This window comes from Bactrocera dorsalis, chromosome 2 (genome assembly GCF_023373825.1).
Source record: "Bactrocera dorsalis isolate Fly_Bdor chromosome 2, ASM2337382v1, whole genome shotgun sequence".
In the NCBI taxonomy this organism is placed as follows: domain Eukaryota; kingdom Metazoa; phylum Arthropoda; class Insecta; order Diptera; family Tephritidae; genus Bactrocera; species Bactrocera dorsalis.
This window is the reverse complement of record NC_064304.1, coordinates 40,842,530-40,860,449: the sequence shown is the minus strand read 5'-3', so window position 1 is coordinate 40,860,449 and position 17,920 is coordinate 40,842,530. Positions and strand designations below refer to the sequence as shown.

Genomic DNA, 17,920 nt, shown 5'->3' with positions numbered 1-17,920 from the left:
ATGTCGACCAATGCGTTAGAATCTGCTATTTTTATTGATTTTCCAGTGAGAATTTCATAACATTTCATTGATTGGAAGTGAAGTTATTGCGTTTTAAGTGTCAGTATGTTTGTGCTATCGGTGCGAAAATGAGCTTCGAACAAAGAGCCAACATTTTGTTTTAAAATTGGTAAAACTTTTACCGAAACGTTTCAATAGATGAAACCAGTTTATGACGATGATTGCGTATCCCGTAGCAGAGTACACGAGTGGTTGCAACGTTTTCAAAGCGATCGTGAGGACATAAATGACGATCAACATGTGGGCCAATCAAAATCCGTGATCATCGGAAATTCCATCGAAACTGTGCGTGAATTTATCAAAAATCAAACGAAATCATCATTGAAATTCATGGAAATGGAATTGAATATCTCCAAAACATCGATTTATCGCATTTTGACTGAACATTTGGGCTTACGAAAGGTGTGTGCACGGTTTGTTCCGCACAAATTGACTGACGACCAAAAATTGCTCAGAATCCAACATTCGATCGACGCTTGTGGCCGATTACTTGACCAAAAATCACATTTTAACCATTAACAACTTCCCGTATTCACCTGATATGGCACCGTGCAACTTATTCCTTTTCGAAAAAATGTATTTTTCCATGAAAGGAGAGCGTTATGCAGACTTAGAGGCCATTCAAAAGGCTTGCATACTGGCGGCCATACTGTCCAAACGCTCGTTCGACATGCTTTTGGACCGTGCAAAAAGCTGTATTGAAGCAGAAGGAGACTATTTTGAATAAAATAAATTGATTTTGCCGAAAAAAACATTTGTTCTGTTTAACTTGGAAAGCAGCTTGTAAATGTACATGTGTTTATGTCTGTAATTTTTCTCCATAAATTTCTTCATCTTGAAGACCAAACTATTCGCAAATATTTGAATATTTTTAAACAATTTGGCATCAACTTTTATGTTCTAAATAAATGAGTGTCCACATGCCGCCGAAAGAGAGCGCAAGAGCGAAACAATTCAGAGAGGAAAATCAAAATTTTGGAAAAAAAGTAAATGGAAAATTACAGGTTTTCCGTCAGTCGACAATGACTATGCATATGTGTATACACATATACATACATACACACATTATAAAAGCATGCAACAAGTGCTTACAACAAATGCAACGACGATATGAGTGCAAGCATGTCGATAAGTAACTGTGTGTATGTTTAATTTTGAGTGTTTTAACATACCCAAAGGCATGCTTTTTTCTTTAAATAAACTCTAACACTCAATCACAGCTTTGTTTGTGTGACTGTTTGAGTCAAAAATGCCACGCGCTAGCAGACTTTTAAGCAAATATATGAATGCCCCCGTTTGCTGTACACATGCATACATACATACATATGTATCTCTCCGGCTAGTTGGCGGAAAATTTTGCTAGACTCCGATTTGCCGATTGCCACGTGGAGATTTTTCGCAACTGAGTAAAATGGCGAGTGGCAAGCATACACAAGCGAGTATAACAAAGTGTGGCAGCTAGACAAGTGTACGAAAATGAGAGAGTCTGTAAGCATTTTTAAATATTTACATGGAATATAAAAATTTATGGACTCTGAGTGAATATATATATATATTTATTTTTTTTTTTTTTGCAAAAGTAGTAGCAAACTTATGAAAATATTCAAAATAAAATTGATTGCCGCATATTCGCATAAATTATATACATATAGATATTCTATAGCTACTTACTATCACATCTGCCGGTGTGGGAGAGAAATTCTTAAAAATTTGCAAACAGAAATCCTACGCAATAAAATCGCATAAAGTGGCTACCCATCAAAACAAACATATATGCATGTACATATATATTCTTATTGAGAAATCTCCAAGCATTGTGATGAACACATGTTTATAAAATTTACTTATATATTTATATCTGTTTGTGGTTAAATCAACCAAAATGCCTTCACTACTGGTAATTTCTTAGAAGCGCTCAATTAATTGACTTCGCCTTGAGTAACCGTGGCCGCCTTTTTTCCGCTTAAACCCACAATTAGAACATTTCCTGCTGGGTCTTCCTACTACGAGTATAGTCGGCTGCTCACACGACTAATGTAGCGCATATGAAAGTGTGCAGTAGTACAGGGTAGGCCATTTAAAGTTGACCCATTTCTTTCTAAAAAAAAAGAACAAAAGAAAACAATGTTTTTTGTTCATTTCAAAAATAATTTATTATGGTCCAAGGGGATTTGTTTCAGCTAATATTTAAAAATTAGATCGCGTAAATGGGCACCTTTAGCTTTGACAGCTAAATGCACTCTTTTTCGACATTTTCCATGACTTTGGCCAATGTTTCGGATGATATGGCGGCTGTTTCACGTCGAATGTTGGCTTTCAGTTGAGCTAAGGTCTTTGGCTTATTAGCGTATACCTTGGATTTCAAATAACCCCACAAATAAAAGTCTGGTGGCGTCAAATCTGGTGATCTCGGTGGCCAGTCGACATCACCATTTTTCGATATCAATCGCCCGGGGAAAAATGGTCGCAATAAATTGATTGTTGGTCGAGCTGTATGGCATGTAGCCCCGTCCTGTTGAAACCAGAAGTTATCCATGTCATTTTCGCGAATAATGGGTATCACAAAATCCGTTATCATGGCTCGATAACGCTCACCATTGACTGTTGTCGTGGCTCCATCATCGTCTTCGAAAAAATACGGTCCGATGATCATATTCGCGCAAACACCGCACCAAACTGTTACTTTTTGGTCGTAAAGAGGCTGTTCTTCAATTAATTGAGGATTTTCGGTGGCATAAAATCGGCAATTTTGCTTGTTTACGCCTCCATTCAACGAGAAATGTGCCTCGTCTGACATGATGAGTTTTCGCCAAAAGTCAAGTTCGTTTTCAGCCATTTCGATGGCCCATTTGCCAAAATTAAGGCGTCGCGGATAATCAGCTGGGTTTAGTTTTTGTGCCATTTGAATTTTATATGGAAACATCTTCAAATCTTTATGAATTATGCGTCGGAGAGTGGTGCGAGAGATGTCTAATTCCTGAGAGCGGCGATAACTCGATGTCGATGGAGTCTCCTCAATACTGGCTCGTACAGCTTCGATATTTTCATCAGAACGTCTTGTGCGTTGTCTGGATGCATGACTGGCATTACTGAGATTACCGGTGTTCACAAATTTTGCGTATAAAGACTTAATTGTGTTCTTAACTGGAGCACTTTTCACTTTATTTTTTTTGCGAAACGCACGTTGAGTTAACACAATTGAAAAGTTATTTTGAATATAAAGCTGAACAATTTCAGCGCGTTCTTTTGGAGTGTACTGTTCCATGGTATAAATTGTCTTCGAATGACGCTTCTAACGCGGTATGACATTAGCCGATTTGTCAGCGCTGTTAAAAGTTACAGCGTTGCCAGATGGATCAACTTTAAATGGCCTACCCTGTACATACATGCATATGTTCTTCACTTTACATATAGATAATATACATATATTTGTATTTATGTATTTGCGCATGTGTGCCTTTTGCTTTGCAATTGAGCCGCAGCAGTCGCAAATGCCACGAGAAAAACTGCAAAGTCTTTGTAACGAGATGAAAATGGAAAATTTATTTCATAAACATATATACATACATATGTATATATGGTATACATATGAATTTACTTAATTTTTTATATAAATTTATAGATACAAGATATATTGAAGAAACAATAAAAGTTTTTTCAATTTATCGAATGTTAACTGAGACTGTGGAAATGGAAGATAAGTTTTATACACTTTTAAGCCTTGGAAATTATTAAAAATTGAACATGTAATAAAATATGATCGAAGGAAGCTATGATCAAAAGTAATATAAAAATTATCGTTAAAACGAAGCCTTAGAGAAATAAAGAAGTTTTCATACAAGAACTTGATTCTGATTGTTCAGTTTGTATGGCAGCTATATGCTATAATAAGCCGATCGGGTAAATTTCTTCAGATATTTCAGCATTGACTAAGAAAATAATGTATGCTAAATTTCGTAAATATATCTCATTAAATAAAAAAGTTATACAAGAACTCGATTTTTATTGTTCAGTTTGTTTGGCAGACATATGCTACAGTGTATCGACAATGGCAATTCTTTTAAGTGCGCAGCTTCGTGAAAAGAAAAAGGCGTATGCAAAATTTCACATCGATATCTCGAAAACTTAGTGACTATTGCAAGTATATAAAGACGTTCCAATATAAAAAAATACAAATTCAGACCAAATCAATTTCCTTTAACTATTTACTTATGTATATACATACTATAAAAAGAAGCACTCGCCTGCATAGCTATTCAAATACATTTCGAATCACACATAGTATATACATTACATATGATACTATTTGCACAAAGTATGTTTCAATATGCTAACAACTGTTTGCTGGCAAAATATTTGCGGCAATCGCTACTCGCAGCGTTTTATCCGCGAACCAGTTCAAACTAGTAAAGCCATTATTTGCCGAGACTTAGTGATATGAGCCACAAGTGATACTCTACGCCGAATGCACCGTCATATTCTCAGGCTTTCGGATACCATTTCCCACCAAGTATGCACTGACAAAGGCACATACGCACACATACATATGTATGTATGTATGTATCGCTAAAGCTTTCCTGTAGATCTGCTCGTTTTTCACATGCTCACATGAAGACTCGTATACATACATACACACATACATACCTAAATACATGTATAAGCATTTGTATTGCTACGTATGTACATAAGCATGTGTGTATGTGTATGTGAGTAAGTATAAAATTGTAAATGCAGCAAGACTGCATTGAATTGCCACAGTTGCAATTGTAGACTTGCTTGAATGCAAGTTTGTTTAATTGAAGCACAGCAGCTACTCGCGTATTCGCTTTTTTCCTTTTTCGCTAGCTTGCATTTCCTTTTTGGCTCCCTTTTTCTACTGCTGCTAGCGATTTATGGGCGCGCATATGTGTTTGTGTGTTTATTACAATTTCAATTGCACTTTAGGTCATTTCGCCATTACACTTTGTGCTATGTTCTATGCTGGCAGTGAGGGGGAAAATACAAATAAAGAAGTTGTATGCAACAACTACAACAATCGTAATATGGATAAGAAATGGAGCAGCGATAAAGTGGTGCAACAGCGACTGTAATAAGAACTTGCCAATATCAACTGTAAGTGCCACGTTGCTTTGCGCTGCTTTGTGTGGCAATCAGCATCGTCGCGGCGGGAGCAATGCATCCGTTCGACGTTGATATGAAAGTAGCTGCAGATACGCACTTATATGTGCAAATATGTAACGGGTGATTTTTTTGAGGTTAGGATTTTCATGCATTAGTATTTGACAGATCACGTGGGATTTCAGACATGGTGTCAAAGAGAAAGATGCTCAGTATGCTTTGACATTTCATCATGAATAGACTTACTAACGAGCAACGCTTGCAAATCAATTTTTTGTGGGGCTACGTCAAGTCTAAAGTCTACAGAAATAAGGACAACATTTCCGAAGAATCGGGCTATTAAATGCTCGAAAAAGTTGTTCCGAATGGACCACCTAAGACGCAGCCTTTTTTTTTTAAAAAATCACCCTATTGCCACATAGTGTATGTTTGTGTTTGCGAAAGAATACTCTCATGTTCTTATGTGGCTTGTATTAAAATGCGCGTGAAAGCATATAAGATTAGATAGTTATAGGAATATGTGTAGGTAGATGTGTTTGGTGTATACTTAGTTGCATTCATGTAAATTTGTTGGGATACATTAATTTAATATATATGCTATAATAAATCTTTTACATTACTATTTTTCCTATTTATTCTATATATGTATATCTATATATTTTTTATAATATTATTATTTTTTTTAAATTTATTTCATTTCAATTAATTTGATATTATTTCCTTTCATCTTATTTTATTTCATTTTACATTATTTTATTTTATTCTATTACCTTAAAAATTGTTTTATTGTTTATTTCATTTTAATATTTATTTTTATTATTAAACATTTTTTATTACTTTTTTTCGTTGATATTATTTTTTTCTTGTTTAATTTAATTTAATATTATTTTAACATTTTATTGAATTTCACATTAAATAATTTGAATTTGTTTTACTTCCTTATACTTTAATTCATTTTGTTTTATATATTTTTTTTGAAATGTAAATAAATATTATTCAATTTATATATTTATATATGTATATACAGTATTTATATATCTTTTAATTAAATTTAATTTTATAGCATTTTATTTTATTTTAATTATTACTTTTTTATTTATTTTTCATTCTACTCGAATTCATTTAATTTTTGGTTTAGTATTTCTTCTTCTTAATTGGCGTAGACACCGCTTACGCGATTATAGCCGATTATAGCCGAGCTAACAACCGCTGGTTTAGTATTTACATGAAAATAATTTAGTATACTTTTATTTAAATTTACATTTTTTTATTTTTTTTTATGACGTTATTGCTGTTTTTCATAATTTTCAATAACGCTTAACGCCAGTCACAGATAATACAAATATGTCGTGCAAATATTTTGCCATCGAAATGTCAATGAATAAAAAAAAACAATAAATAATGAAAGAGAGACGACTGTGAATGGAAGGCAAAAGCAGAAATGGCAACAAATTGCACGTCAGTCCACTGGCGGAGACATAAAATATTTGTAAATTTACTTATACACGTACACGAAACAATTAACGTCACATACAGCTGCATATTTTAAATGAATATAATTTTTTTTCTACATATTTAGCAAATGTTATATCATCATTTAATTAGGAGGAAATAAACGTCAACATTTGAGTAAAATGGCAGAAAAAGACAAATAATAATATAAATATATTACAAAAAGTATATATCATTGGTTACAGCGTCAACAATTGGCGTCATTTATTGCTGTAATGCAAATTGTCTTGAGGAAATACATATGTATTTAAATATATTTTTACTCCAAGTATTTCGAGCTAAAAATTTTAATATTAAAATCCACAGTTAAGAAATATTAGAATCACTAACTTTATAAATTTTTATTTAATATCCATTTTTATATACTTACATATGTATATATATATTTTTTTTAATTTGAAAAATAATTTATTTTCTAAAAACTCACAATGCCACTTGTGTGCAAAAATATGAAAAAGCAAAAAAAAAAAAAATTATTTCAAATTGACTGCGTCAGCGAAAGCTGAGACAGTCTCGCCGGCTAGCTGCAGTGAGTGCTCGAATTTAAGGCAAATGCTCACTTAAATTTTTATTTATACGAACCTCTTGAAAATATATAAATACATATGCAGTGCTTTTTTCCTCCGCTAAATATCAATGCAATATGAAATACGTAAAGCAACTTCATTAAATATTTTGCGAAAACTAAACTGCAAATAAATATGGAGAATATGCACAGCCGCGTAAGAAGTTGAGAAATGTACGCTGGCAAATTTATATAAATTCGTAAAGCAATAAAAATGAAACTTTAAACGCAGCCGTGAACAAAGCCCGGCGATCTACACAAAAACGATAGTGACACTCATACGCACCGGCGAACCTGAAGCGCGGCAAATGTGAGTTCGTATTACAAACTACAACACACACAAGCACTTCTCAAGTTTGCATGTGATTATCGCAGATAAGCAAATAAATAAAATAATTCACTCTTTATTAACTTTTTATTGTTGTATTTTTTTATTCGTTAATTTTTTATTTTTGTATTCTTGTTTTGTTGTTCGTCAGCGTTATAAATGCCTAAGGAATTTTTATGGCATTTTCGACGATCAATAAAGTCGCGCACAATTGACAAATGCCAATTAGCAACAACAGTGAACCGCAAAGCCGTTATCAACAATCTCGCTAGACGACAATGGCCGACACTGCCTACGATTAAACACGATTGATTGCCGTACAAGGGCGATAATGCACGAAAAAAGTTAAACTATGCGCTCAGCATTTGACATATATAGCATATACTATATATACATATACAAGTATGTATATAGCGTGCTGATAATATAGACGTCTGCATTGTTTGGTCTGCCATTGCAGCTGGGCGTCTAATTTAATGTTATTATTTGCTGATTTTATTGTGCTTTCTGCTTTTGTTGCGCTAGCTATGCCTGAAAGCAGTTTAGTTATGCTATGAGTGTCAATTAACACACTGAAAGGCACACAGTAAACAAACAAAATGCGAGCAATCATGATTTTCGTTGGGGGAATAACTTTTATTATTGATCGCATAAGCTTCAAAATTTATTATATTTTTCAAAGATTCAAGTGAAATTGATTGTACATAGATAGAATACGCTGCATTATGACAAATACAAAGGCCACAATATTGATGGCTGCGTTTTTATACACTTGTACTTATGTATGTACTTATATACATATGTACGTATCGTGATCGAAAGTGTGTCCAAAGTGTGTTTGAGGTGTGAAAATGAAGAATTACTCACTCAAGTGTGTAATTAGTGAATAAAACTGAAAGTGTGCGCTTATCTATTTGCTTTCTCTCGCGTTTCGAGATTAAGTATACAAACAGATGTTTGTACCTGCATTTGTTTATATATACATACATACTCGTAAATATATATACATATATATTATATAGGCGCATTTTTTCTCAAAAAATCTTTCAGCAACGGTCAGTGAGTAAGCGCTCATTCCACACTTTTTTGTTTAACTAAGAAGTTTCAGTGTTTCATATTCAAAGATTTCATTTTATAAAGCTTTTCAGGAAATATTTTATAATATTTATCATTAGTGACTGTGATTTTTGCTTATTAATCAACATAAAAAAACATAAATTGAAAATCTTTTTTTCAACTTTTGATAAATTTATGGATCTCCAACATCAGTATTAAAAGTTTATCACGTCTTTGGAAAACTAAGTTGAGCTCAACTTAGAAATAGTAATTTTTTCCACTAAGCAAAATGTTTCATTTATATAAATAATATTGCTTTTAATCAGAATTTAATAATCCTCCAGCAGAGCTTGCCTTCGCTATGTAAAAACTACCTTCATTTGAATAGTTCTTTGTTTCTGAACTGGTAGTACTATTGTCTTGTTGCTGTTTGAGTATTGTCTCTCAAGTATAGCGAAATAGAGTTGTCATATTAAGCATTTCTCGATTTTTGAAAGAGTCTTTTAGCAGATTTTATTCTTAAAAAGCGATTTTTAATTTGAAGGAGTATTTTAGTAAAATTATTCTTAATGAGTTTGAAGCACGCATGCTTAATAGTGTACACAGATAAATGAATGAGGATTGCACCGCGACCTAGGGTCTATTGTACAGTATACATAAATTTAACTATATTTTGTTGAACAAATAATTTCTAAAGCAGTAAAAATGTGTTTTTATTTTGTACAACAATTAACGTCTATGGTAAAAGAAATGTATGCGTGCTTAATCAAAATTAAAAAAAAAAATGATATTTTTATACCATGTGTAAAATTTGAAAGCTACCACAAAATATAATAGAAGCTGTACAGTTACTTTTCTTGTGGCATAAATTAACGAACTATTTTTAAAAATTCCATATAAAAGCTGACAAATTCAGAAACTTCAGCAAAAGAACCATGTCAATTTTTGTTTTTAATGAAAAAAGTTAAGTACTACGAGTTAAAAAAATATTTACGATTTCCATGGCTAAATATAATATAAAGCATAGTGTTAAAATAAAAAAAAAATTTAACCGAAAAAGTTGGTTTGTAAATGCAAATATTTTGAAAATCAAATAACCCATTTACAAATTTCTTAATAATTAGTTTCCAACTATTTGCATGCAAAACATATGTTCCAAAGAATCAACCAAAATTAATTTTAATGAATATTGACATAAATTGGTAAGCGTTTTTTATGTTTCATGCGCTAACATAAGCTCCTTGTTTTAACCATAAGTCATACCTTTCTAGAATATGTCCTAGCATTTAGTTAACTAAGTTTCTCTACATCCAAATGGGGCTACAAATTACCTATAAATGCATACTTCATACTTAATTAAGCGACAATTATATTCAAACGCTTAAAGAGAAAAAAAAATTCCGCTTCATTTTAATTTTTGCTTTAACCCTCTTTGAACTCTACATGAAAGTGCGCTAAAAGCGAGCAGCGGAAAAATTCTGAATTCCAAAAACTAAAATTTTTCAATGCATGAGTGCACATTCCAATCTATTTACAAGTACTGCTGTTTCCACGAACAACACAGCGCATACACCAACACACACATGCAGCGGTAGCAGCCGGAGAGGCGTGAAGAGCGCAGCCAAAAAGCGATTTCGATTTATTTGCCGAAGAAAACTCGTAGGCTGTTTGGCAGACAAGACAGACGAGCGTTTAGGCGGTGCGGCAGTTTTAGTGCATGTGCATTTGTGTGTGTGTGTGCATTTGAGTGACTTTGTGTGTGTTGGTTGTGGAATGTCTACAAACTTGTATGGGGTTACAAATTTTCAAACTAATATGTATATTCATATAAAATTGTATTTTCTGATGTACATATATACATACATATGTTGTATTTAAAGTCAAATGTCGGCTTGAAGAAGTGTGTGCTCTGTGATTGCACACACGCATACACGCGCATTAGTCACGCGTATGTGTGAGTGTCTGCTTTTACGGCGAACAACATGTTGGAAAAGTTGAAATAAATGAAAATGAAATGAAGCCAAAACGTAAACGAAAACGAAAACAGAAATAATAAATAAATGGAAAAAGGAAAAAATAACAACAACAACCAAAAAGCCGACAACTCGCAAGAAGAAGAGAATTAAGCAAAACATTCCAATGCGATGATTAAGAGTCCAAGTATAGTTGAACTCGAATGTGGATTCGTGTGGAGGCATTTACAGCAACAACAAGCAACAGTACAACAAGTACAAGCAATTTTGAACAGTTGTTGCAGGCAATGAGCACACGCGTGTGGCGGTCGCACACAGATTATTGTGGATATGTATGCGATAGAGCGGCAAACAAGTGGAGAAAAATTTTGCGAGAAAATCGCGAAAACTGAAAATTGAAAAACAGTGTGCGCACATACTATGTAATTAGCAACAACAACTACTATATACACACGCAGCAGTTGCAAATGAGCTGAGTAAACGCATAGCAACGCAGCAGTGGCATTAAGAAAAAATGTTTTTATAACATATTTTTGGAATTTTTTCTAAACGCAACTAACGGTGCCTCATCTAACGCCATTGGTGCGCATGAAATGCTGGTCACACGCACACAGCTGTACGCATTTTGCAACAAGCGCGCGTACGCAACAAATTTGTACATAAATAAGTTTATATATAACCATATACATATGTGTACAGGTATGTGCGCAAGTTAATTATAAACAATTGCGAATATTTGTGCTATGTGTTGTTACTTTTAAATCGTGTGCACGCACTGGCTAAAGCGATTTTCTCCGCTGCCAGCATGTGAATATGAAACTAGACTATACATACATATATATATTGTATGTATGTAAAGCGTAAAGTTGCGTGTGTGTTATATAAATTGTGCGTGCGCTCGAGTTGCTTCCGATTTTCATAAAAGAAAAAAAAACTTTTTAATATTTTGTACATAACACTTCTGTGTTGAAAGTGCGCACACTTGCGAAATATTTTTTCCATTTAAGCGTTGCTGCAAAGTGGAAAGACGGGCACTTTTTACATGCATATTTGCTGACACTACATACATACAAGTACATATGTATAGCCTCATTGTAGAAATTTAAATTGCCTCATAAATCCATATATGCAACATGTGTATGAGTTGCTTAACAGTTTCATAAATATTTATATTTACATATTTTCACACGCTCATGCGAAGGAATATTTTTTTCAAAACATATTTCGAAATTTTTTAACACCAAATCTACAAACAAGTGTAAATTAAAGGTGCTGCAGGGACGTTGACAGTTTGACATTCTTTTGCGGCAGGACGTACTAAAGTCGAGTAAAAATCAAAGCTTAAAGGCGTAACAACGAAGTTTTGAAGAGATTGACTAGATTTTTTTAATTTAAGGGGGTATTCTACTCCAGAATTTTGAAAAAATAGATTTTTTGCATATATTTAAAGATAGACCCTTAAGAACATATCCTCTGTAGTAGGGACTATAACAACATCCTTACTGATTAAGAATTTCTTTTGATTTTTTTTTCAGACCACCAGGAGAGTCAGGATCAAGGTCGCCAGGAAGCGGGATTTTTTTTTTACACCTGTCTCTCCGCCCCCCTCAAATTATTTTAATTTTTAATATTTTTTTTTTAATTTTTTTTCTGTGTTCTTAAGGTATCAATAAAAACACCATAAAAAATGGATAGTAAAAATATTTTTTGGTTTTTTTTTCAATAAAATTCAAAGAACTGCCCAAAATTTGATTTCTAGACTAGAATACCCTCTTAAGCTCAATAGCGTAAAAAATAGCGGATCATACTAGACTTAACTTTTTTAATATTTTACTCAGTTGAAGCGGTCGAAGGTCGTCCAGAATGAGGCATGTCTTCAACGATCTTTCGACCGTCTTTAATATCGAAGTTTCAAACCAATTGCCTATAATTGCTCTCTTATTGTGTCGAAATTTGCGTACTATGATACAGTCTACTATTAGAGCAACTTTGCTGAGACATTTTGTTTGATTCTTTTAACTATTATCTGTCTAGAAACAGAACATTTATACTTATCCAAGATGAAGTGTGAAGTGTTTTTCTTATGCTAAATTTTGTAAAGTAGTGAATCGAACAAACAACCCACATATACCAACCTCACTGAATTCAAACGGAGACGAAACACACTCAAGTTACAGCACTTTAATATTCACGTACTGCGCTAGGTTCATTCAAGATTTTAGTAAGGGAGTAAATTTCAAACAGTGTAGATAGGTATAGCACCGAAGATGATTATAATTTCTGACTTCAACGACTTGCTATGTTGGCATAATGACTGCAAAAATCTGCGGTTTTATTACGAATTGGATGCAAGTTCTTTAAGTATAATTTTAAAAATACAATCAATGACAAAACCTTTCGAAAGTTTTTCCACGATCAGCAGTTAAATTTACGAGAACTCGGTCATTAACTGAGTAAAGTCAAATGTTTTATAAATGAAAGCGAGAGCTGACGTCAGAAGCTTTCAGTGCAAAAATAAGAGTAGTGTGCAAATGTTACTCCAATAAAATACAGTTCAGTTCGGTGCTGAGTAATAATTCAGCAGGATCGTCTGCTTTTCTTGCTAAAACCATAATAAGAATGATCGTACGATTGTCACAAAAACTTGCGTAGACCTAACAGCTAATGACGGAAAATAGATTAACAAGCTTTGAGTAGACAAAAGAGTATGGAAACTTTTCGAATGGTGTAAATATCTCGAACTATTTAATGATTTTTTGAAAAACCATAAATATGCGAAAAATATTATATGATTAAATTGTTGTAAAAAATACTTTAGACAAAAAATCACGCAAGAAATAGATAAATATATATAGAATAAATATGTACGTATATAAATATATATCTGTCTGTATGTAACTAGTTTCGCAAAATCGCAAATAAACTCGATTATGTACATACATATATACAAACATATGTGTATGTATGTATAGGTTGTGAATTTTCTGGTGTCTAGCTCACGGCGCAAGTGATTTTATGCAATTAAGCATATATGTATACAACTACACTTATATACACATGTGTTTGTATGTGTTTACTTTTGGTGTCAATTTGGCTACATACCGATCGCGCGGATCCAGCCACGTTGTCTTCTTCGTATTATGATCGATGTAGTAGGTTTTCCCATCGAAATCGGTGGCGATGTCCCAACCATCTGGCAGCGGATACTCGCCATGATGTGTCGTCGTGTGATTGTGCTGCTGATGGTGAATGTGCTGTTGCTGTTGGTGTTGCTGTTGTTGTTGTTGGAGATGGTGGTGGTGGTGGTATTGTGGCTGTTGTTTTGGCATAATTTCAATTTGAAATTCCTGCACGTTGTCGACGAGTAAATTTTTATGATTGCCAAGAAAAACGGTGGCACCGGCTGCTGAAGCGGTTCTGCGCGCCTCCACCACTAAGCTGTGGCTGTTGGTGTATGCAACCTGGTGCGAGGCGTCACTTTAACTATAAATGTGGTAATGTATATGCAGCAGCAACAACAACAAAAAAGCGGCGAAGCCAAAAGGCGTTTGTTGCGCGCAAAATTTTGTTGCTAATAACTTGTTGTTGTTCGCTTGGCTTGAAAGCGCTTATTTTTGTTGCAAATGCTGTCTGAAATTGTCACTAAGCGCGTTACCGCTGCGCTTGTTGTTGCTAGTGGTTGCTATTGCTGGCGTTATTAACGAATATGACTGTCAAATGCAGGCAATTTACGACAGCGCCGTAGACTAGCACAACAGCAATGCGCGCGCTGACGTTGATGGCAACGACTGTGGTGATGACGTTGTGAACGCGTTTACTGTTGTTGCTTTTGGTGTTTGTGCTGGCGTTTGGCTTGGCGCTGGCGACAACATATTCGCCGCGCTAATAATTTCGCTGTTGTTTGTCTTTTTGCTTGCACTGGCTGTTATCTATTTTATCGGTTGTTGGCAGACGCAAACGCGCGCTGGCGCATAACTACTGGCTGCAAGTGGTATTTACGTGCAGATGTAGGGCAGCGCTAGAGACGCGGCACATACAGCTCGGTGAAATGTACAGTGTTTATGTGAGCGCGTGTGTTTGCTGTTGCTTCTGGGGCGTTGCTGTTGCGCTACTGCAATTTGCAATCGCGAGCGCTAATCAGCGTGCTGCGCGGCGCGGTATGCTATTTGATGAATGGGCAATTAAGTTGTGGGGCGGCAACGGCGCGCTATATGTTTTTTATGCGGTATATCACTATTTTTTCACAAACTTTCAATTAATTTTCACGATTTTCGCTTGTACGCTTGCACTGTTTTCACTTTATAATGGCTGGCTGGCGCACTTTACTTCCAATTATTTGCAATTCAGCACAGTTGTTTGCAAACTATTTAAAACAAATTTTTCTAAGCGATCTTTACACTCAATTCACTTGTGATTTACGACATTGCGTTATTATAACAAAATTATATATTTATTTTTCGTTCACTCAAGACACGCGCGTATCGCTAGATGCTATGTACACTTGTATATATATATATTTATATGTATATGTATGTATGGTAGCTATGCAAATTGCAAATGTAACACACCATCCATTAGATACACAGCGCTACATAATCAAAACACAACGCATACATATAAATATGTACGGCACACTAGATAAATATATTAATTTATTTAAGTACGTGAGACGCGCACAAAAATTCCTCACCTTGTACACGACGCGCTCGCTCCAAACGATACTAATCAGAGTAAAGGCGCGTACGCGCTACTTGCTATAGTTCGTGCGTGTGTATGTACAAGCAGTTCGATCGCGTTGCGGGCGTTAGCGCGCTAGCTAGCTATAGCTGACTGGCTGCTAGATAGCTGTACGTATGTAACTTGGCCGCGGTGACTGCTCGGCGCTGACTGCTGTTGGTGGCTGCTCTTGGTTGTTTGGTGGCGATTGAGCAGACAAGCATGTGCGGCTGTGTGTGTATGTGTGGTAGGCGCGGGCGGTTGGGGCGTTGTTTTGGTGGCGCGCTCTGCGCGTTGCTACACCGCGCTCAATATGAAATGTGCTTACACACTAACGCAGTCGGTTAGTCAGTTGTTGGTCGCGCTCCACGTTGATCGCGTCGATTTCACGTCACTTTGCCGCACTATGAACGCGCGCTGCTACAACAGACGTTGAGCGTCTCTCACTCTCTCATATAAACACACAAACGTAGGCATACATGGACACCATACTTTCGTGCTTCCCCACTGCGCGCGCGTGTGCTTAGCGTTGCTGCTTATTATACGACGATGTTCGCTGTACACTGTTGGATCGTTTCAAAATTGAATTCGTGCGCTGCTCCAACTTGTCGGCGTCTCGTTTACGCGCACGGCCCCCAGGCGTCGGCAGCTAGCGCTATCTCTCTTGCTGCATTCCATTCCATAAAAAATTAATTATTTATTATTTTTTCATTTCAAAAATGTGTATGTGTGAGTGTGTGTGTGTAGGTGTGTATGCAGTCAATTGTGCGCTGGTCGGTACGTTTTCTCGCGGTGCTGTCTATTTGGTGGAGGGCAAATTCCTGTTGCTCTGGTATTTTTCTTTAACAGTTGTATATAATTTTTGATGTGCGCTTTATACAAATGATTACAATTTTATTCATTTATTTTTTTTTTTAATTTTCCAATTTCGATTTACTGTTGATTTGTATACACTTTTGGGTGGTTTTTGCGAAACAATTTTATTTTTACTGCGCTTACTCAATATTTATTTCGAATTCACTGTTTTGGTACGACTTTTAGTTAGAAATTATTGGCGTTTTTATTTTGTACACAACTTTGTTGTTTCTGCTTTATATTTTTCTGCAGTTCACTTGTTGGTTAAATTTCTAAACTAAACTGTATTTATGTTATTTCTTTCACTTTCTTCTCATATCTATAACTCCCTTCGTATTGTTGTATCTTACAGATATCTATATTTTTTTTTGTTGTTGCTCAAGTCCGCGAGCACTTTCCGCAACGAAACACGAGTCGTTTATATTACGAGCTACGAACACGGTGTGATCGCATTGATCGTGCCCATTTGCTATGGAGGCAACGAATTCCGTTGCGTTTAGCTGGAGCAGGCCTCTTTGAGTGTGGTAGTGAGTATTTGCACTTGCGATAGTGGTGAGTGAGCGCGCAAGTAATCAAAATAAAATTTTGCGTTGCCACATTGGTTAAAAACTGTTTTAATACTTTCAAAAAAGGTAAAAGTGCGATAGGGTCATGCATGAGTTTGTTAATTAAAGGTTTTAAAGTCAAAAAAATTGGAAAAAGTCGGTGCTTGGTAGATTGATATATTATTTTTTTGGATGTTACCATGATGTTCTGTACCTCATTCCATTGCTTATTTACATTCTTTCAGCAACAGTATTATTTTTTATATATAATTCAAGGGTTTTCAGAAAAGAAAAATTACCTCAGTAAACATTTTCTTAAAACAAGACAAAACGTTAACTTCGGCTGTATCGAAGCTAATATACCCTTCACAGGTGCATTTCTTTTAGTAACTAATGTATCCAGTTTGTATGGAAGCTATATGCTATAGTAATCCGATCTGAAAATTTTTTCGGATATTATGTTATTACCTTAAGCAGTAATCCATGTCAAATTTCGTGAAGATACCACGTCAAATGCGAAAGTTTTCCATACAAGCCCTTGATTCCGATCGTTCGGTTTGTATGGCAGCTATATGCTATAGTTAACCAATTTGAACTATTTCTGCGGAAATTACATTACTATCTTAGAAAATAATCTCTGCCAACGTTTATGAAGATACATTGTTAAATGTGAAAGTTTTCCATAAAAGAACTTGATTCGAGCGTAAATAAGTCTTTGGGAGGTTGACTAGTTAATACCGATTGAATTTTAATGAAACAAATGAATGGTATATTTCTCTATATTTTTAGTTTTAGCAGTACCACCAAATTTGATCCGAATTTTTCCACATAAATCCAATCGATTTATATATTTTTTTTCCTCGATTGCTAAACTTGTTTTCCATGTTGTTTTCGAACATGTTTTCTATTTCCATCTGAAACTTGATCTACATTATGTCAATTAATGTGTAATGCTAAAAATTTGTCTCCCAATTTTTGGCTTGGAAAGAAAGTAAAATTTTTGAAAGTAAATGAAAGTAAAGTTGCTTGAAATTTTATGTTTTGATGTTCCAGAAATGGTTTCGGGAGCCTACTTTATCACGAACGCAAGTTTTTAGTGACGCAAACATTCATTGAAATCTTTGAAAACTTGACTGATGAGAGCCGTCCTTTCGGCTCTATTGATAACGATAATGTAAAAGAAATAGAGTTT

General features: G+C 34.8%; 1 protein-coding gene across 1 annotated transcript in view; it reads right to left on the bottom strand.

Moving 5' to 3' along the window:
• The window catches only part of LOC105224608 (protein kibra), a 57,099-nt gene extending 40,435 nt beyond the window's left edge, over positions 1-16,664 (bottom strand). Inside the window, exon 1 of the mRNA XM_011202752.4 lies at positions 13,715-16,664. Within this exon, the coding sequence (XP_011201054.2) occupies positions 13,715-13,941 (227 nt within the window). The 5' untranslated portion in view covers positions 13,942-16,664. The remainder of the gene's footprint in view (positions 1-13,714) is intronic.
• Positions 16,665-17,920: the final 1,256 nt, after the last annotated feature.